The 22246-nt window shown below is 41.5% G+C and overlaps 1 protein-coding gene across 4 annotated transcripts in view; it reads right to left on the bottom strand.

The window, feature by feature from the left end:
• The window catches only part of dennd2b (DENN domain containing 2B), a 51569-nt gene that overhangs the window by 10209 nt on the left and 19114 nt on the right, over positions 1-22246 (bottom strand). For all 4 annotated transcript variants that reach the window (XM_058628849.1, XM_058628848.1, XM_058628845.1 and 1 more), the window contains 12 exons: positions 18721-20004; positions 17262-17398; positions 10750-10871; positions 9254-9460; positions 8808-8904; positions 8573-8617; positions 8028-8212; positions 7027-7136; positions 6595-6664; positions 3600-3677; positions 2469-2609; positions 2199-2347 (listed from right to left, as the gene is read on the bottom strand). In XM_058628849.1, coding sequence (XP_058484832.1) covers positions 2199-2347; positions 2469-2609; positions 3600-3677; positions 6595-6664; positions 7027-7136; positions 8028-8212; positions 8573-8617; positions 8808-8904; positions 9254-9460; positions 10750-10871; positions 17262-17398; positions 18721-20004 — 2625 coding nt within the window. The remainder of the gene's footprint in view (positions 1-2198; positions 2348-2468; positions 2610-3599; positions 3678-6594; positions 6665-7026; positions 7137-8027; positions 8213-8572; positions 8618-8807; positions 8905-9253; positions 9461-10749; positions 10872-17261; positions 17399-18720; positions 20005-22246) is intronic.

Here is a 22246-nt window from a genome sequence, read left to right as displayed (position 1 = left end):
TCACTGCCGTCATTAATGCTGCAGCGAGGCCCTGTCGCTGTTTTTAAGAAGAAATTAAAACACAGGAGCTCTGCATGAACCTGTGCAAGCCTGCACAATAGCATCAATACAGATGCCACACACATACAGATAATAGGGTTATCAGTCAAGGATAATTACTATAAATCCATTTGGCCATCAACCGTTCTGGCAGTCTATAAATGACTTTCTACAGCGTTTATTACTTTCTGTCTGCAGTCGTTTTAATATATGACATTGACGTATAGCAACTATCATGTTTACTATGTTAATCTCGGATAACAGGCTCTAAATATGAGGTAATTGCAGATATTTCTACAGAACAGAGTGAAACTGAAAGCTAATGATGGCACTATACATCTAACATTAGAGGAAAAGATGATCGCCAATCCTCTGGGAATCATGGGAGTGCACTTAGGTACCCCAAAACATTGACTTATATTATATTTCTCTTCTTTTAGGTACCCATGCCGTATATTCGATATCAGATATCACTAAATCACACAATTGCCCGTTTCTGGATGAATCTTGATAATATTTGTATCATGGCTTAGTTGAAGATCCCGGCCCCCATGACTCTTCGATGTTATCGCCTCGGGTAAATGAGGAGGCTGTGGTTGATTTTTCTCCGGGGACACAGAGCACTGTCACTCATACACGGGGAGTGACCGCAGCATCATAACAAGTCAGATAGTGACAGTTGAGCCACAGATCACAGAGGGCAGAGTCATGCACACAGGAAGTACATTCCTTCCCCTCGCAGTCACTGCCCCCACTGATGTTTGTTTAAACTGGGCTCTGATACACGGAGAGATTACTCCCCCCCCCACAACTCCACCCTCATCTACAATACTCTAAAAGTATGTCTCTCTCTCTCTCTCTTTTTTTTGGTAACAAGAAGACAAACTGGGACATGGAGACTCTGTTGCCTCTTATCACACCCACACCATCGCATCCCCCTCTCATTGTAAGTGACCCATTTAAAGGAGGGCATCAAAGCATCCAGTTTACTGACTGACTTTCTGATACCAATCAATACTTGACAGTCAAACTGTAACAGAAATGCAGCTGATGTGTGTGTATGAGAGCAGAGATCAGCAAATGGACAGACTGAGGGACACATGAAATATCCAGACCCTAATCTGTGACAACTTTGTTTTTTTGTAAAGATAAGGGAGTTATCTCAATTTCCAAATTCCAAGCTTTAATTCATTGGAGCTAAACAAACAGATAAATATTACTAAACTTGAACTATATAAACATTCAGTTCCTGGGCTTCCCACAGATCCACAGATCCACAGATTTCATGGCTTTTGTCACAAACACCTGTATGAAAGGATCTATTCCAGAGGTTCAGAGGGGCCCGACCCCAACTGAAGGGCCCTTAAAGCCCTTCAGTTGGTGTAATAATTCCCGATGTAAAATATAGATGGCTCAGAATTGTATTTATTTTTTTTACAAAGAACAAATCTAAATTTAAGGGTTAAAAAAAATCACACAGAAGTTAGTTTTTTTTTAATGAGGGCATGTGCGTGAGTCAGAGGTGAACAGCTGCAGTGCACTAGCAGAGCGAGCTGGCTGAATTAACAAGTCTTCTGTCAAAAAAAAAAAATAGAAAAGAAAAATCTGATGGCTCAGGAAATACAGTCTCCAACTTTCATTAAAAGCCAGACTCTTTGGACTGTTATTGGTGTGTGGGACAGTGAAATATAATACGGTGAGAGAGAGAGAGAGAGATGCCTTCCTCAGGGAAAACCCATCTTATACTCCAAAATATTCACAATATTCACAGAAAACCTGTTCATAATGGTGGATTTTACTTCCGACTTCCTGCAGATATCAAGTCTAAGTTGCTGACTCTGACTCTTACTTGCATAGCAGACTTCAAAGTTGGCAGGTGTTTTACTAAGGATACCAGTGTGTGACGTGGCAACTTTGGTTGGGTTTTAGATAAGAAATGCAAAGGAAATCAGTAGAAATGCAACAGGTACTGTATATCGTTACAGAGCTGCTTCCATCCCCTCAAAAATCAGGCACATATCGCACTAGTATAATGAAATATAATAAACATATTTCAAATAGTAGTTCTCAGTTCTGTGGTACTATCCCATGAAAACACACTTTATTTAGACCATATATAGAAAAAAAAGAGGTTTATCTGAGTTACTATGGACCCTCACCTGAGTTTATCCGCCACAAAGATGACTCTGCGCTCCAGCAGCAGCGACGCAAACACCCGAACCACCTGCCGTACGCCGAGACAGCGGAACAGACTGTCAAAGTCCACGTGCTCCAGCCTGGAGTCGGTGGGCCGCCTCAGCTCGATGACCTGAAATGACCACAGGAGATGGTGCAGGAGTCAGGGAGCGTATGAAATGAAGTCATCACAGTTATAGTTTATTAACGTGCTCGCACAGAATATTTGAGACAGTTATTTTTCGAGCTCTGACCTCATTTCCTGCACCAGGCAGAAAGGTCTTGACTTTGATAAGCTTCCCTGGTGCAGGGAAGGGCGACTCCATCAGACTCCTCATGAACGGATAGACCAGTGCAGCTGAGACGCCTCTCCGCCTCTCCACCTCGTCCAGGATCTGAACACGGGAGTAAAAGAGCATCATCCCCATCAGCAAAACTCAGTGGAAACCAGCAAAATATGAAAGAAGCATTGAGCATGAGAAACCAAGCAAGGAAAAATAAATTAAGGTTAATGACTATGGCAACAATTAATGGAAACATATTTTATGTGTTCAGTATTAACTCAGTAATCATTTAAAGGCAAATCTTTTTTTTTTTTTCCTCCATGTCTCTGTGTGTTTGGAAAATTCCACTTAGTGTGCCGGTCCGCCTGTTTTGGTCCAAGCAGCCTTTTGTCTGGAGAGCTGATTGGAGAACTGCTTGTTTTCAAGGTCACATGATATCATCTGTGTGTGTGTGTCTCTCTCTCTCACACACACACACACACAGAAGCTTCCACTGAAATCAAACACTGTTGTCCCTTAATTTCCAGGTTTGTTGCTATGCTGATGTCAACATGAAGGAATCTTTCTACCTTAAACTGTCACATGATCCAAAACCAAAAAAAACAGAATTAGCATACCTATAGCTATGGCGTATGGTTACAAATACAAATGTTCACAAGGCTTCAGGTTCTCATGTTTTGAATCGTTGCACAGTCTTTGATCACAGCTGACGCTGCAGTTTCAAAGGGCTTCACAAGATCCTCATCATCAAATAATGATGAGGATCATTCTGTTTCATTTTTATATAGTAGCTGCTTTGTTTCCACAATCTGGTTTCACTCATTTAACATTTTCTAAAAGGTTAAAGTATGGTGTGCAACCGTCAAACTCTGCTCTGCTCCAGGTTTGTGCCACAGACAAAAAAAGGACACGGAAACAGAAAAACACTGAAGCAACACTGACCAAAGAGCATGCATTCACCAGAGCACATGCTGAAGGACATGTATTTTTGGGCTAACAGCAGCTACAACAGCACATACAGCAGTTTGCTGCATGGAGCTGCATGTGTTGCATGTGTGCATGTGTACAGTATATGTCACAAGAGGACAAGACTGAACTCACCGTGGAGAACAAGTCAAAACAGCCCAGCCTGCTGATGACGCAGTACACCTCTGGTAGGCGAGGCCCTTTCCCAGTTGGCTGTGAGAAACACGGACAGAGACTCATAAGACATTGGTGTTAATAGACTCCATGGAAACAGAAAACAGATGTTCTGAAAACGGACCAAAGAGCGCAATAAATAAAATACACTCGCAGGACGTTAAAGCTGCAGTGTGTAACTTCATTCAAAACTCCACTACACTGAGAAGCACAGCGGATGGGATTACTAAATGAATCGACAACTATTTTGATAATCGATAATCGGTTTGAAGCTTTTTTCATGATTAAAACAAGATTTCCGATGGTTTATGCTTCTTAAATGGGAGTATTTTCTTCATTTCTTTGCTCTGGATAACAAAGAAATCATTAAAAGTTAATCATTTTGGTTTGTGGACAAAACAAGACACTTCATGTTTTCTGACATTTTATGGAGCAAACGATTAATCGAGAAAATAATCGACAGATTAATCAATTATGAAAATAATCATTAGTTGCAGCTCTACAGAGATCGCTTTCAATGCATCTTTGAAAACTCAGTTTTCTGTAAGTGAAGGAAAGTTTTGGCTGCTTATTCATGTGACACTGTGTGCACTCATTTGACAATGGCTTGAATGTAACTGACATTGTTTTATATTGAAACATTATGCTTACATTCAAAGAATGGAAGCCAAACTGAAGCTCGAAGGAGGAAAACATAAACACAGTTAAGACATTAAGACACGCTTTTATTACTTCCAGACTCAATTACTGTAATGCTTCTTCTTTTCTGGTCTAGCCCAAAAAAGAAGACCGCTCAGCTACAGCTACTGCAGAACTCAGCAGAAAAAGAGCATTGATCAGATTTGCGTTTATGGAATGAACCTTCAAGGACTTTCAGGTCGTCAGGTAGCAGCCTTTTTACTGCTCTTATTAGATAAATATTGTTTACTAGTATCACTATTACTTGTCTTTTCTTTCTTTATTTATGCATTTCATTTGTATTTGTTACATTATTATTTTATATCTGCTGAGTTGTGGTGATTCATCATTTTTCTGGGGTATTTTAAGGTGATTTTTTTCCCTTGTCGCTGACTGTGTGATCCATGTTAGCATTTGCTCACTTCCTGTATGGGGCAGGGGGGCAGAGGGGGCAGAGGGGGCAGGGGGGTATGTCCCTTTTTGTTGTGTTTTTATCCTGTGAAGCATTTTGAGTTGCACTGATTTGTATGAAAGGTGCTACATAAATAAAGTATGATTGACTGATTGAAACCAACCACCCATATCAGTGGATCTACCATGATGCAACTATATTACTATATATACTTCCCTGTTCTCATATATATATATATATATACAATATATATATATATATAGTTTCTGGCAATGATATCATATGCAGATAAGAAGTGTAAACACTGTAAGTGAAGTTTTGAATCAGTCTGTCGTCGGGCCTTTCATGTGGATACCAACTTCCTAAACACAGGTGGTTTATCTGCTCCTGCAGATCCTATCTACCTTCCCCTGTACACTCATAGACCATTATGTGCTTCCAAACACCAGAGGCACAGACAGAGACCCTTAAACACACGGACACAAATGAACACAAGCACTCCAGAAATGCCAATTCATTTGTCCATATTAGGTATACAATTTTCTCCTCTTGTTTCTCCTCCACTCTTCCAAATGGATGATTAAATCAACTATGTGGTGCTTGAGTCAAGGCCTCAGGAATGTTCTGTGACTGCCAACAGCTGGACAGACGGCAGGGAGGAAACAAAGTTACTGGAGGAGCGGAGCTCACCTCTTCCTCTACCTTCATTAAAAATCTGCCTCGCTATCGTGAAGGTCAGATCAGCACCGCAGATCAAGCGCAGGAGTTACAACAACACATTTCTGTCCGGCTGTAGTTTTCAACACATGTACACGCTCACGATGGTGAAAGACACCAGTTTCCTCTGAGAAGATACACACTGCAACACTGTAAACACACTCAAACACAAAAAAAAGGGCCAACAAAATCACCACCACATTCACAGAATCCCACATCATCGCGCTCTCTAGCCGCAAAAAGCTAAATGGGAAACTCAACAAAAATCTTCAAAGCACTTCCCGGCCTCATTATGTAAAGGAAACGCGGCACAATGACAACGTTCGGATTGTTCATGGTTTCTCTTCGTCTCGTCTCTCCTGAGAAAATCTTGTAAAATTGAATTGGTCATTTTATATCACATCTTGTTTCTTCACGTTATGACCGTTACAGAATGTCTGCAGTATCAGCTCCACTGGGAGAAGCTGCGGTCGTTCCTCTCACGTATTGTAATTATATCAAATTCAAAAGACGTTTAAAAACTTAGACCACTTTAACATGCTTCCTTTTTTTGTTTTTTTGTTTTTTTGTTTTTAAAGCAAATGAAATCCCTGTTAGCAACATGGTTTGAATGTTTGTTATTCCAGATGTTTCTGTTACTACTGCTAGCTGTAGGTATTTCCTGGGCAGACTCGAACAACAACAAAAGGACGAGAAGTCCCTGGACCATCGCGCTGATCAGCTGCTATAATAATCAAAATGCTGACTCTCGGTGTAGCTTTTCCTGTTTTAACAGAAAAATAAATGTGTGTGTCTGTTGATTTGTTTGTTTGTTTATCAGCATTAATATCAAATATATACGTTGATATAGTTTGGATCAGATTATCACCACTAGCCCTTTGTTCCTTTATAAGCACATGTGTGTTTGACTGTTTGACCTTGGCAGAGGTATGCACTCTAGTGAGTGCTATACTCATTTTTTTTTAATATATGATCCCTGTCCTGCTGCCACACTGGATTGCCATGCAACACATCCGTGGCGCCGCAGGAAACCCTGATCGCGTGTTCACATAAAGACCTCAGTCACAGCAAACAGGACTCAGCGGGGGTGTGAACAGCGAGGAGAAGAAGAAGAAGAAGAAGAAGATGGAAAAGGTAACGGTGCTTTACCAGCAGGCGTCTGCAGTACCCAAACCTCCTGCTGCCGTCCTCTCCCGTCAACATGAAGGAGAAGGTCTCGCTGGAGCAAAACAAAAAAGATGTATACACATGAGAACTGACACACACACGCACACAAACATAGAATAAAAATAATCCCATTGCAGGACGGGTTTGGCACAGCATCACGATATATAACACTCACACAAAATTCTCTGTGGCTTAGAGGTCAGGAGAAAATAACTTAAATGATATTATCTGTTTTTGGCTCTGCAGGTTTTTTTTTTTTAGAAAGTCTACCCTACAGTCTAAGACGTGGTTTGACATGTGGGATAAATTCAGCGTTTTCTGGTGATAAAAACTAAAGGTACAATGGCCGGTGCACATCTAAAATAACAACCTTTAGTACATTTGGCGGTGAACTCGAAAGATTCCTATTCATACCTGTTGTATTCAGAGACGGGATTCCAGTCTTTTGCATCTGGGAAACAAAACTGAGGAATGGCTTTAAGCCTCTGTTCCGCCTCCCTCATCTGCTTGGTGGGCCGTTCTAGCTGTGAGAGGAAGAGGAAGAGGAAGAGGGGAGGAGAAGAGAGGAGAGGAGAGTTATAGTCAGCTCATTCTCCTTCCAAAAACTCATACATGACCTGAATGTCATTTCTCCTATACAAGATTAAACCTTTGCCCCCTCCAGTCCTCATTAACTTAACAAAAGCGTGAGCGTTTCGCTGAGCAGGCCAGGATAAACTTCACCCAGTGGATGGTTCTGTTCGAATAAGACTTAACAATGACAACTTGACCACTTAGGACTAAACTTGGTAGAAATATAAGGGATGGACTAAGTAAATAAAACTGACATCTTTATGATGTTGTGATTTATAACCTTGTATACTTTGGAATGTCAATCAGGAACAAACTCAACCAACAATATAAGCTCATACCTCTTTAAATTACAGAAAATATGTACGTTCAAGTGTGAGAAGCTCACAGAAATATGAATCTTTATCTTTATTTGAAAATGGGAGTGGTTCTCTGTCCTACTTAAATCATCATCATCATCATTACCATAATACACACATATACAGTAATCTATGACCACGAAATCATCACCATTATTTTCTCTCATTCTTCATATTATATTATATAATATTAGATTATGTACCTATCTTTTTCTCCACCTTTAAAATCAGACCCTGCTTTCAGAACTCTAATATGGCTCCCGCCCATCATAAATGGAAAAATAGTCAGCAGTGACTTATCTGTAAAGTGATTTCTAATTCCTGAGCTAAAATATTTGAAGCCACTGAAAAAGCCCCTGACACGTAGACTTTTGGAATATTTGTTCCACGTGAACAGAATAAATCACTGAGTCACTGAGGATTCCTGCCCGGTTTAAAGGTGAGAAGCTAGCAGAGGGATCCACTTATGACTTTCATGCTTTTTACCTTGGGGAACTGGTACGTGACCTCGGGGGAGAAGGCGTTTTTGCTGGGTTTCTTCTTCAGTGAAACGACCACAAAATACTCAAAGAGCTCTCTCTCCTGCCACTCAATGAGCTGCAGCTCCAGGGTGCGGTAGCTAGGGGCCCGACGGAGGATTGACTGCAGCTTCAGCAGCCGCTGCGTGTGAGCTGAGGAGGGAAACACGTAACATTTATTTACAGAAAAAAACCTCATATGTGAGTATCAACCTTTAGCCAGTCGGGAAATGAGTTTTTACTGACGCTGCTGTGCAAAAAAAGACAGAAAGTTTCACTTAATCCCATCACTATTCATCCCTGTCACTGGATATTAAAGTGATAAATGAGTGGTCAACAGATAATCCGTGCATATGAAGGCAAATCACATCAATTTTTTGGTCTATCCAGTCGAGCCAAGTCACATCACTACATTCCACACTGGGAAGGCTTTTGCACACGCGCTGAGAAAAACAAACACAGAGCAAAACAAGAAGCTCAGAACTGCAGCACCTCGGCTCTGCGCTCGCTCACCTTTGAACCTGTCGTCGGAGTCGCTCTCACTCTCGCTGTTGTCATCTGCAGGCAGACATGAGACAGACAAGAAGGTTTTCCACGGGGTCAAAGTGCAATTTAAAAAAAAAACGTGTTTATATCATGAGAGCGGGCACAGAGGGGAGAGGGTGAGAGGGTGAGAGGCGGCGGCTACCACACAAATATCTCCACATTTATGTGTCCGGAGGTTAAAGAGAATACAGACAGCGCTGACCTCTCAGAGACACAGTCTCCACATTGGACATGGACAGCTTCTTTAGCCTCTTCTTCCCACGTTTAGTGCAGTAAATGGAGTTGATCCTCTGGACCAGCTGTGAAAAGAAGGAAGACAAAATCTCCTCTGTTTATAGAATCTGAACTTTTGTTTCTTTTGATCGGAGGAAGCAGGGGGCACACCTGGCCAAAAGTAACAGTGTTAAATAGCGTACATTTGCTTTAGGGGGTTGTAGAAAAATAAAACTGAAAAGAGAACCGCACGCACTAAAACCCTTGAAGTAATTACACACATCAAGGCAGTGTGAATTTAGAAAAGACCTTGTCCAAACTGAGGGATTATCAGTGATCCACAACTTTGCTGCCTCTGACTGGGAAACCTGACACAGCCAGAGCTCTGCGTGGATTTAGTGTAGGTGTTTGAGTAGAATCCAGCAGAGTTTATACCTTGGGGATCCTCCAGTGCCTCTGCGAGGCGAGAGTGTCACTCGTGCCGCAGAGGCCGTCGTCCAGCAGAGCACAGGGCGACGATGATGTCACAGCCAGCAGCAGTTCATCGTGGCTGTAGCGTTTGGATAACTGTGACATCCGGTGGCTCCTCTTCTCACTCTGACTGGAGAGTTGAAGCGACTGGCTACTGGGTTTGGAAGGTAACTATAGTCAGAAAAAAAAGGAAATAGTATATTTTATTTATTCATTAACTATTTGAAGCACAGTAAAGGTCCAGTGTGTGACATCTATACGTGAGAGTCCTTTCCCGTGCACATCAGGGAACTACTGTGGTCTACACCAACCAGAAAGGATGCCGTTCTTTGTGTAGTAAGTTATATATGACTCTAAGTAATTATTATTACACATCTGTATTTTTATATCGTAGTTTTTTTCTTATTTTACTTCTCATTGTATTTGAATTTTTTTTATGTTCTCACTTTTATCTGATATTATTGCTTGTTTTGTTCACATCATTTTCACTGTGAAATCAACAAAGTCTAATCCAATCTAATGTAATCTAATCTACAAAAACCACACCGTTTTCATTTCAAAGCCATTATATACTGACATTTATGGGCAGCATACTCAAATTTTGCCAATAAACCCTCTTCTATGTTATATACTGGACCTGTTAAATGAGGACAATTGCCATTAAACGCATATAAGTTTTCTTTCTTAATGGTGGAGTTCATCATTTGATGAGGAGAGATGTAGGAAAATGAAGGAATGTGTTACTTATTTGCATCAGCCTCACTATTTAATGTTATCTAAAGCAAACTGAACAATAAACTAACAATAATAATAATAATAATAAGACTGCTGAAAAAGACGGGGTGGCTTTTGTTGTAAAGTCGTCTCCTCGGTGCCATGAATTTGTTTTCCTGACACTGACGGCAACAGCTCATTAAAAACAGACAAACAAACAAATGTTTGAAATATTGTCGGAAGCCACAAACGGCATCAAAGTAACTTGACAGTGCCGCGTCCCGCTGTTCTGCGTGAAACTACGGCTGTCGTGTGAACAATGAAATGCGATCACAGACGTCTGTGGCACGATAAAAAGCCAATCATTGTCAGACTTTATTATTTATGATCTTACTGAAACAGTGCAAGTCTTTTGGCTTCACTGAGAACAGATATACATCAGTTTCCTCTTCTCTTTTATTCCTGACAAAGACGGAGCTCTCGGAGTGTTTGTATTAAACCACCACGCATTTCTCTAGTGAGACTGTGTTTGAGGAGAGGAAGCCAACACTGCTTCTGACTGACTTTCTGTTGAACATCACCACTGTTTAAACTGTGGTGCCACAAATGAGGTGTAAGCTCCTCTAAATGATCCTGTCCAGGTTTCAGCACTGACACCTACGGCATTGGGGACTCACAATAAAACACATCTGGTTTGTTTACATCGTGAAAACAGATGAGTGCCGTTGATGCCATGCAGGATTTACCTGAGGCGGAGAGTTCAGCTTCCTGTCTGCAGCAGTCCAGGGTCTGTTGCTCTCCAACAGGCAAGACTTTCGACCCATGTTCTTCCTCTTCAGGTCCACGTCCTCGTATGGGTTCTCCTTCTCTGTGGGGGTAAAAGAAACATTAGAACTCACACAAATGACCATCTACGTGCACTCTCACGCCACAGGTACAAGTACAGGTCAGTGCAACCACATTTTCCAGCCAGGAAGTTTTTCAGGTGGTGCAGACAGTGCTACTTCAGCGGGAGTCCACGGGTGTGGTGTGGGTTCATCAGTGTGTCACCCTTCTTAAACAGCTGATGTAAGCAACTTGGAAAAAGAAAGAAAAACACAACTTCAGGATAAGAAACGGAGTCAGGAAGTGAAATAAATGTGAGAGGGAGGCTAAAACTCTGCAGAGGGATGATGCAAACATTATTTTCCCGCTGGTTTCCTGTGTCACAGAATCACTCTGCCGGTAAAATGTTCACTTGCTAAGTGGTGACGTCCCCTTTCATCTTGTTAGTATTAGGCTGTGTTCAACATCCATGAAAACTGTGACAGACAGACGACAGAGCATCAGCCCCCGCAAAAAATGGACCAGGCTGGATTTCGTCATGTTTTTGTTGCCGTTTCTTCTTCCAGGTATAAGCCGGTGTCAGGAATTGTGAAACACGCGTGTGTTGAGTGTCCAGGTCAGATTAGGTCCAACTGAACATGTACATACAGCAGTGATTCGACAGCCAAACACGTTTCAACTATTACTCTGACTTTTAGAAAATTGATCCCGAACAAATTTCTGCTGAAATAACATTGTTCATGTATTTTAAAAGTCTGGTTTTAGTGGGGGCTAAAATAATAATCATGAGTGAAGAATGCCTGCATGCTCAGCGGCAGTGAGGACACAAGTCCACGGCTTCTGTCCAAAGACAGAGGCTGTTTTTCAGCAGAAGACAGATGAGACTCAGGGGTCAGAAAGGGTAAAAGGGGAGTTTTAAAGGGCACAAGAGGGCCTCCCTATGGTAGAGATGAGTCAAGTAAGGTAAGTCAAAGGTCACTCCCAGCTGGCTCAAGTGAACTCCCATTTTTCTAAACAGTTAGTGTTGGCACTGGGCCCCAGCTGAAACTTCTGGACACTGAACACTTGTAGTGAGTCACTGTCCAGGTATGCAAACCGTCTGCTGTAAGACAGGGTTTCTTAGACTGTTTTTTTACTAAATAAATGCAAAAAAAAACAATCGATAAACTTTAAAAGACATTAGTCGTTTAAAAAAAAAGCTACTCCTTACCTGAAGAAGAGACTGTAAATACAGGAAGAGCCCTTTGGTACTTCTCTTCTTCAGCCATAGATGATAGAGAATAAAGGAAAAGAAAATGCTGCTCACGCTGATGTCATCTGGCCGAGAGCCAACTTCAATAAGGAGAAAACTTGTGTAACACCGCAGTCCATGTCTATTCAGACATGTGCTCTCTGAGAATAGCTTTTTGGCAGGGTCCGAAAAAGGTTGTGAGAAAGTGTAGCAACCACAGTGCCGAATGAAAACAGAGCCAGATGGCGTTGAAATGCATGAGGGGAACTTTCAAAAGAAAGAAAAGCAGTGTTATCTGTCAGCAGAAGAGAAGAGAGAAGGAGCAGAAATCTGTTTGGTAGCCGGGTTCCTTCTTCCTGCTTTTATACGAGGAAAACCCGGTGAACTCCGCTTCACAAAAACAATGAGTGCTTTTTTAAAACACTGGAGATAAACCCACAGGCAGAGCTTTGTGTGGTTATCTATTTATAGGTTAATTATTGAAGCCGTGTACATATACACAAGCAAAGTACACTGCCGGGGATCTTTACCTTGTGTCACACAGTAAATTAACTTACGGGAGTGAGTTTCTGTGCATCATTAAAGCCGAGGAACTGAATGAGAGGGCTTAGACTGACCCCACGTTGTGCCGCTACCTCATTAAACTGAGGCAGCGCCGTAATGAGAGCCTGCTGGGAAAATGATATGTCTATATAGCTGCTCATGTACTGGAGGGTACTAATCTACTCCTCTGATTACAAACATCCAGGCCCAGACACACAGTATTAGGCAGGGAGGGGACACACCTCGGCTACACGCTGTGATTGTACATTTCTGCGTACACAATGGACTCTGTGGGCAGGGGCGAGGCGCGGGACGGACCATACCGACAGTGTCAGGATCAGCTTACCCCAGTAGAGTGGACAAACGGTTACAGTGGCACCACTTAACCCACACATGGTCTTGGCAGAAATAAGCGGGCGATGAAAAAAACAACACGGTTACAGTGTTGTAAGAACATCTGGCAGCGCCACAAACCATACAGTGTGTCAGTCATGAAGTCTGTGACCATGCTGGAGAAATTATGGAGGAGAATGCATTGTATTTTTAGCATTTTTTTTTAAACCACAGAATAACAAAAATCATGGGATCAACTGTGTGCATAATTGTCTCAGTGTGATTTTATTTAAATTAAATTACTCATGATATATATACAGTGCCGTGCAAAAGCATTAGATTTGCTGTTTTAGCCGTGCTTTAATGACCATGCAGTATAATGGTTGCGTGATGTAATTATTTCTCTTCTATCACTTTATTGGAACACATCCAGAAAATATGGGAGACACGTATGAAGTTTTAAAAAGACCTTTTCAGGGTGAAAAACTATGGGGTGCCGTTTGTAAAGCGGCTCGTGCTGAAAATAACTGCAACATTTTGTCACATTTAGCTTCAAACAATGTTTGAAAAAGTGGTGTGAATATGTGAAAGTCACTTCTGAGCACATTTACAACAATATTTGTTAACTTAGAAATAAGAAATGTATTAAATATAAGAAGCAGACATGACAGCTCAGCCAAAGTGAACACGTTTTTTGTTATTTTAGGTAGTTATTATCACGATAATGTATGTTCAAGTGTTTATTTCAACCGCTAAGGTGGTTTAAATTCGTTATTTGATTCTATAAACACAGTCTGACCTCCTCAAGCTTTTATTTTGGTAGTTCCAGTTACCGGCAGTGTGAATTTGCATATTAGCTAAATATTAAGTTTCACCCAAAAGATTTAGATTTAACATTTAATATTTAGATTTAACTATTTAATACATTTCTAAGTTAACAAATATTGTTGTAAATGTGCTAAAAAGTGACTTTCAAAAATTGAGCCAATTTAACAAATGGCACCCCGTAAAAAACAGCTTCTACGTGTTAAAATATCAAGTATTTAGTGTGACGTACACTTACAACAATAACACAAACCCTAATTAATGTTACAGGTAAAACCTGTTTGTCCTACTATTTCATGTCAACAGATATCTGCTGTGAAAAAGGTCTGCAGCACCAGGTTTGTTGGAGTTAGACTCACTGACAGTTTGCTCATATATAAGACCAACTTTCAGTCACATCATTCCAAGTTGATGGTGACTTCTGCACAGCACTGTATACACACACACTATGCTAGACACACCTGTTCAACTGCAGGCGATCACACGGCAGAAACTAAACGCATGTAGGCATGTAGTGTAGATACGGCCGAGTTCAAACTGCGCTTTAGAACGGGGAGGAGAGACGATCTGAATATGCCATGGTTGTTTGTGCCAGACGGGCTGGTCTGAGAATTCCAGAAACTGCTGAGCTACTGGGATTTTCTCACACATTATCCATCTCTAATGTTTACAGAGAATGGTGTGAAAAGGAGAAAATATCCAGTGAGCATGAGTTCTCTGGAAGAAAATGCCTTGTTGATGCCAGGAGTCAAAGGAGAAGGACCAGACTGGTTCCAGATGAAAGAAAGGCAACAGAGCACTCGCAGTGCCCTCTGCTGGACAAATAAGTGACTACTTCAAACTTTCTGATGCACTTCTATGCTGTATATTCTGAACTCAATCAGGTGTTTAAGGTAGGATTTTGAATTATCACCATCAGTATGACTAATATAAACATAAATTATTTTAATTAAAAAGCAAAAGCTCTGTGGCAAAATTGGTATGGAAACTGAACTATTAGGAAATCCAATCAAATTGAATCAGGACATTGTAAAAATGAATCAAATTGACTCAGGAACTGATGAAACTACACCAGGTGTCATACCAGGTGTCATTCCTGCCACTTAATTAGGTGTCACATAACTATATCATTAAGTACACAGTGAGTGTATATGCCAAGCTCCAAGATGGGAAAAGAAGAGAAAAACACCATAAACAGATTACTCACTATCATTCCATCTATCATCACCACAAAATGAAATCACTTACAACCATTGCCTAATACAACTGTGGTAACATATTAGCACAGGTCACAGATGACTTGCACTCTGAAGGTGCACATCCGTTATCAATCGCAGGTGCCAAAATCCAAGATGATGAGTGAGCATCCCCACAAGATGACGAGCGGAGCCAAGAAAATATACAGTCGTCTCTTTATGAGACGCTTGTTAAAATAGGGGCACACAGGGACCAGAACATGGCTCATTTCCTCCCGACGTGGCTGCCTCTCAAACACGTCAACTGACCTCTGAAACCGCTGCATAGCGGTGGTGGAAACAACTGCTTCTCACTTCAGCATGAAAGCTTTTGTTTGAAGTAGCTGGAGCGATTTCAAACTCGCTCAGAGACAATGTCCTCGTCAGAAACAAACCCTCAAAAGCGTCTCCACACGGCACACTGGGTGAATAATGGGGGCTTTGTTGGTATTCGCATGAAAATCAGCCACAGTTTCTGCACATTGTCAACTTAAAATATGCTTAAGAGCAAATAGGTCACTGATTCATAAACAACTTGGGTATAAAAAGCCCTTATTTGGCCATCACTGAGCATTTATGATGAAAATTTTTAGTGTGACATTCTTTTTACTGCATCTGAAATCTGAGCTTCATCATGAGACTGCGCTCACACTGACACACATTTCCACCACATTAAGTGAGCACTGGGGGAGCTGGCAAACGGACTGGGCAGAAGGCCCCGGGTCATTCGCTAGTGGAAAGGAATTTGGCTCTTCAACATGTCCAGCAGTTCATACGCGATATCTGAGCGTTGATCCTGTTTGAAACATGTCACAGCAAGGGGTGTGATGAGGGAGGACAATCAAAATCTTCTTTATCACAGTTTCAGTTCTGTATGTTAGTGGAGTTGTGAATAACAGCATAGACAATCACTTCAGTAAAATAGAAGCCATACAGTCACTTACACCCATTGTTTAGTGAAGTGGTTCCCAGACTTCTTCTGCAGAGCCCCCGTGGATAAATAAATACAAATTCTGAAGCCCCCATTACTTTAATGCCAAATCTTAGACACAACTACATTTCACATCTTGACACTAAGTTTAACCAGATCCTAAGAAACCAGGTGATGCTCAAGCTACTGCCCTTTTACTGTGTGACCTGTAGCATCAATTCTTAATTAAAAGTGTCCAAAATACATTTGAGTAGCACATTCTGTGAGACAGCGGTGTTATTTTCATAAAGTAACTTTGCAAAAAAACGTGTTGAACATCTGCATGAGCGTATGGTTAATGAAATAAATGAATATGTACGTGAGTGCAGGGTTTGCCACTGTAACCCATCATTTGGACCAGGTTTCTGTCAGTTATGCCAGTGTTTATATCAGAAACAGTCCTGAAAAACAAACACACACACACACAAAGAATATCTGCAGTGTCTCATGTGTGTGTATGTGGTGAGAACAGAAAGCTGTCCAACAACCGACCTCAGCACCCATAGTTTGGGAACCACTGCTTTAGTGTGCACTCCCACACTGAGACTGTTTCTACACCCAAAGGTGTGATCAGCCGTGCGTCACCTTTAAATGACTCAAGTGACAGAAACAGACGGACACACATAAAGTGTCTTTCCACATTTCCCCTCGACTGCTGCACACCTTGTCATAATTTGTTGCACAATATTATAAATCACCACCTCTGTGTGCTCCAAATATCCTTCTTGTTGCTCCCTTGATTGATTGAGTGGTGCAAAGATCACCGCTGCTTCTCACGCACCTGCTGTCCTTTTTTACCACTTATTATCATTATATCAACAAACATCAACACAGACATGACGTTCCAATCCTGCCAGTTGGAGGCGAGTGGCTACACAGAAACCTTTTGCATTGCGCACTTAATAAAGTTGAATTAACCTTCAGGCTTCTGCTGCACTCACAAATGAAAAACGGAAGAACAGAGTTTGACCTGAGATTACCTTTAACGCTCCAGAGTGTGAGAAGTAGACGAGGCAGCCTGGGCTATTTTTAATTGGATCTGAATTCTTCTTCTTTGAAGAAGACACTGGCTCTCACTATTTTTAAAATGCTGCCACTTTATAACTTGGGATGATAAATAATTGTATTTCCTTAGGATGAGTCGAGCTGAGACGTTTTTTTTGGGCCACCTATAACGAGTATTTACTTTATTTTCTTATGATTTGTCCATAAATAGTCAGAATATAGTGCTATGATTCATCAACCACCAAGTGAACACATATCTACACTCAAGAAAACCATTTCTGAAGTTCTTACCTACTATATCCTCATAGGCATTCTCCTCTAAAGTGCTTTTGGAACTGGGTCGATTCTGTGTGTCTGTGGTCAGAGTGCCGTTTTCTGTCGGCGAAGAAGACGGCGGGCTCGCAGCATCCTCCGACTCACATGACTCTCTGGAAAGACATAGAGACAGACAAAACAGACCGGGATGGGAAAAGAATATTTCATCGTTGCATACTCAAAATGTCAAGAAGAAAGAGTCTGAAAGAGTCAGCGTCTACCTCAAAGAAGGTAGACAGGTAATAGTCATCAGAAAAAGATGCCCAGATGCTTTTAAAAATAGCCCAGACAGCCAGTTCTACTTCTAACATTCTCCACTTGCCATCTGGAGACAGAAAGGCTGAACACATGGAAGAGATAGTTCAGAGACGGGGGAAAAGGGTGTCCTGATCAGAATGTGCTGCACTCACAAGAAAATCACAGAGCAGTCGCAAGTAAACATGCCGATTTCTCACTCTTTCTAACCATGCTCATGTTGCACCATCGACTCTGGGCTTTAAAGCGTGTTCTGAAATGGCGAGAGCCACAGGAATGTTAAACACAGAGTCCACACAAAGAATGTTTAGGGATTTCATCCCCATTTCACATAGGGACAATCTGCAGAGGCCCCACCCTCAATCAAACAACTGTGGACATCACATTCTGAACGCTTTAAGTCAGAGTGGACTGCAATGGCCAGGTTTAAGCTGACAGGTATGCAGCACAGCAAACATAAATAATAACAGTGTTGGATTCCTCTGGTTTCTATTGTTTATTGTCTGTTTAGATTTAATACATGTAGAGTGTCTCAGTTACAGGCAAAATATGAGTGGATTTCTGAATTACAGTTGATTTGTGAGTGGTTTTTTTTATATTTATTTGTAGAGAGAGGCTATGTCTATGCAAGAAAGTGGTTATTTTTAGGTTTTCTGTATTTTTTTAGGATGTCCAGGCAGCTTCAACTTCATTGCAGTAGTTCATAGTCAATGTATCTAGTCTCTGATCTAATGGACACATCAGTATCAATATACAGTAAATGCTGTGAAAAGGATCAATGTGTCTAACTATATACATTACACTCATCGCTGTTGATTGGTTTATTCTGTTTCATTCTAGTATTTTAGTCCTTGTTCCTTGTATGGCTTTTCTTCTGTGCACATGCATATTTACTTGCATTTCATATCTTATATGCTTCTATGTTTTAAATTGTATATAAGAGTTTTAGGGCACCGCTGTAACACAAATAATTGCATCTATCTAACACGAAAGTTTGACAGAAAAAGTTGGACAAAACAGCAATGACTCATGCCGTTAAATGATTGAACAAATAACCACTGGAATGTTTAAAAAAAGAAAAGAAAAGAAATGCTTTCTCTGTTTTTCAGAAACACAAATGGCTTCAGTTCACTTTGCTTGAGTTGACCTTCAGGAGACATGAAGACAGAGATAATCTCACCTGTCGTGGTTTTTTGTGGACTTGCTCCCCGGGGTCTTTGCTGTCCGTGTCGCACTGGGTGCAGGGGTGGAGGGCAGGGGAGGCGGAGACTCTGCGCCTCTGTTTGGAGGTAGTCCATTGGCGGGCGACGTGGCCTCCTGGTCCCGTTTGGCGTCATACTCAAAAGTGCGTTTGGGTTTGGGTAAAGGATTGACTGGTGTGGCAACAGTGGCCTGTTGACTGTTGGGTGGTTCTGGGCTCTCGGACCTGACCGAGCTCACACTAAACCTTTGTCTGAGTTTAGAGAGCTTATCGGACACCAACACAGCATCTGGCTCAGTGGCCACTGAGCAAATACTGCTGCGCTTACTGGTGCATGTGCTGTCCAAGCCATCACCTATCACAAAAGACCTCTGTCTTGTCTTGTCTGGAGCATAGCAATTACTCAGATAACGTGGAGGGGGAGGACTGGGATTCTCTTTCAGGGCCTGCTCTATCTTTTGTATCCTATTGAGGACGGCCGATGTCTCCTTCCGAGCAGATAGGGAACGCACAAATGTTCCCGAAGACTCCGTCTTACCGATCCTTTTCTGGAAGCGACCTAGGTTGTCTTTGTCTGAAACTCCTTCTTCTGCCTCCGTCTCTGTGTAGGAGCATTCAGAGAAGGCTGTGCTCATCCTGCGAGCTCCCTTAAAGTCAAAGGTTTTCTCACTGCAGGGAGAAGAGAGCAGACTTGGGCAGCCCTCGCTGCCTCCTACACGCTCTCCTCCTCTTTTATCCAGACACAAGCTCATCCTAGGCAGAGGAACCCTTCTGCACTCCCATTCTGAGATCTTTTTACGGATGGTGGCGGGGGGAACACCTGCTACGGAGCGCGTGAGTGAGAGGGTACGTTTGTGGCTTTGGCCAGAGGAAGGTCCCAGTGACAGTGTGCTCCAGGTTAGTGGCCTTCCATTAAGTCCACTTCCCACAGAGTGATCCCCTTGTTTGTCCCTCTCTTCCTGGGCACCGTGACTGTCCTGACAGGTTTTAGTTTGACCTGGGGGCTTGTAGATGGAGAGCCTGTTGTCCAGACAGCTGATGCTCTTTGACTTGACCAGACGGCCTTGGAACTCAGAGTCACCTGTGAGTAATGCACCGCTGCACAGGCTGGCTGTCTTGCTCTTCCAGCCAGTACGTACCAGGAATCTGCCGTCAGTGCGGACGTACCTCGCCTGCTTCCCAGAGTCACCGTCGCTGAGGAGCGGCTGCTGGCTCTGCCCCTGGCTGCCTGAGAGAACAGGACACGGTGATGTGGACCGGCACCTGAAACAGGACAGGGAACAGTGAAAATCAACATTTTCAAAATAATAAACAATATTTTAGGGCTATTAATAAAAAAGAGGCAAATCAGTAGAGCAGCCAACAAATCCACACAGCTCAACAGTAAGCAAAGTCACAGAAAAATCAATGTGAAACAGATGTGAGAAAAGTTAAAAGAATCAGCTGAAGGTTTTGAATTCATTCCCAACTTCAAAGGCAGAACGAGAACCTGAGCCACTTATTTAGAATAACCACAGGAAAGTATTTTGTCTTTGGCAGCATGAGATTAAAACAAAGGCCAAAGGAAATACAGACTACATTAAAATGCCACTGAGGATTTTTCCACATGGGGAGAATCGCCGTGGACCTCACACAGAAAGCACAATTTATTACAGCGCTCTTACCTGAACGTCTCACTGCTCCTGTCTGGTCGTCAGAGCCTTTTCTGGTCCATGCAGCTAAGTGATACTAGGTGAACGAGACTGTACCAGCGCACATTACACACACAGTAATGCACGCATACGGTGCTCACCTCCTTTAAGACTTTATGAGAAATAAACGTTCCCTCTTGCTTCCTGACACCTTACTACAACCTTACACTGTCTCTCAGGAACCTTGGCATGACTTAAAGTCTGACTAACTATTGCGAAAGTAAAGCCCTGGGAGATCTGATGTCACAGCAATGGTTAGAATAACAAGCGTTATGGAAGGAGGAGGAAGCTGAGGGCTGCAGACTGTGATCCAACAATGCAGGTCAGGACAGATCTCACTTCACACACCTATCTGCCCTTCCCTGGTTTCATTCCTCCTGCTCCAGGGTGGGGAAACTTTTACAACAGCTAGGGCAACCTGCGAGCTGCAAGTATGATGGATGCATCCTGCCTAAGATCCCTCACAGAAATAGGAGAAGTTCAACGTGATGACTCACGTTAGCCTATAGTTTTCTGAAATCACATCAATGCCATCAATCATGGGAAAAAACTCAACTTTGGTTTTGAATCTTCATCCTCGCAGAAGAATAAATGAAATACATTTCAGGGATACATTCAAGTCACTTTTTTATCAAACATAAGCAAGAATATTAGCATTTAATAAAAGCTCTATAACATATAGTAATGCACTGTTTATATACATTATTGGTTATTAATGTATAGTATGGGCAATCAGCCACAACAATTAAAATCAGCTACTAATAACTAATAGGTGAACCCCCAATCTAAGATCAGGCTCACACATTTTAAGCAGTAAATAATCTTTTACATTGTTAAATCCATAATCTATGGATCCATAATCTATGGATTCAACAATGTAAAAATGCTATTTTACAAGTAAAAATCCTGTCAACAATCAGTGAACTTCAGTTCATCTGCAAAACGAAAGTTCTTAGCCTCTGTGACTGATAAATTAACATTCATATTGTATTATTAGATTATTTACAATAGCATTTCACTGTTGTAGTTGGTGTAATGAAACAAAATTAAATACTTTATTTAAAGTAAAGGACTTCTGTTCATACTTCACAAGATAAAAACAGAGACAGGAAAGAAAGAAGAAATAACAAATATCTGCTGTAATATCTCAAAATACAGGTTAAATTCATGGGCTTTTTTCAGATAAATGAGTTGGAGCAAAAAGTGCAACATTTCCCTGTGAGCACGAGTGTAGTTTAGTTGAGTATCTGCAAACATTTAGTATATTTTCAGCTTTTCATCAACACGGAATTGGCATTCAAACTTCAAACTTTGTGAAAATGATGTCCCACCGCTCACTTGCTCTTGCATTCGCTGTTGCTATCTTTCCTAAGTCCCTCTGACTTGGTTCATTCTATTTCTGTTTATGTTATTGCACATATTGTAGTATACACTTGTTCAACTAAAGCTTTATTTAAAATGTTTGTACACAGTGTACAAGCTTTATGCGCATGCCCCACAGGTGTACTGCAGCATTTAAGAGTCATTTTGGGAGTTTCGTGGCTACAAAGACATTTCTCGAAACAATGCTGTGTTTATGGAAAACTTTTAGAACAAAAAAGAAAAAAGATCATATAGGAAAAGTCTTGTTTCCGTGTGGATACGGCCAGAGGGGCATCCAATACTGAAACCAAGTACAGTGTTTAAGTTTCCACCTCTGTATAGTTAAAACTTCAGCATTTAAGTCAAACAGACCACATGGCTTCAAGAGGAAAATACTTTTTGAGCCCACTGATATTGATTAGTAGTATAAAATATGACATGTTTCATTGGAG

This window comes from Solea solea, chromosome 5 (assembly GCF_958295425.1).
Source record: "Solea solea chromosome 5, fSolSol10.1, whole genome shotgun sequence".
Classification (NCBI taxonomy): Eukaryota; Metazoa; Chordata; class Actinopteri; order Pleuronectiformes; family Soleidae; genus Solea; species Solea solea.
Note: the sequence above shows the minus strand (reverse complement) of the source record. Positions and strands in the feature narration are given on the sequence as shown.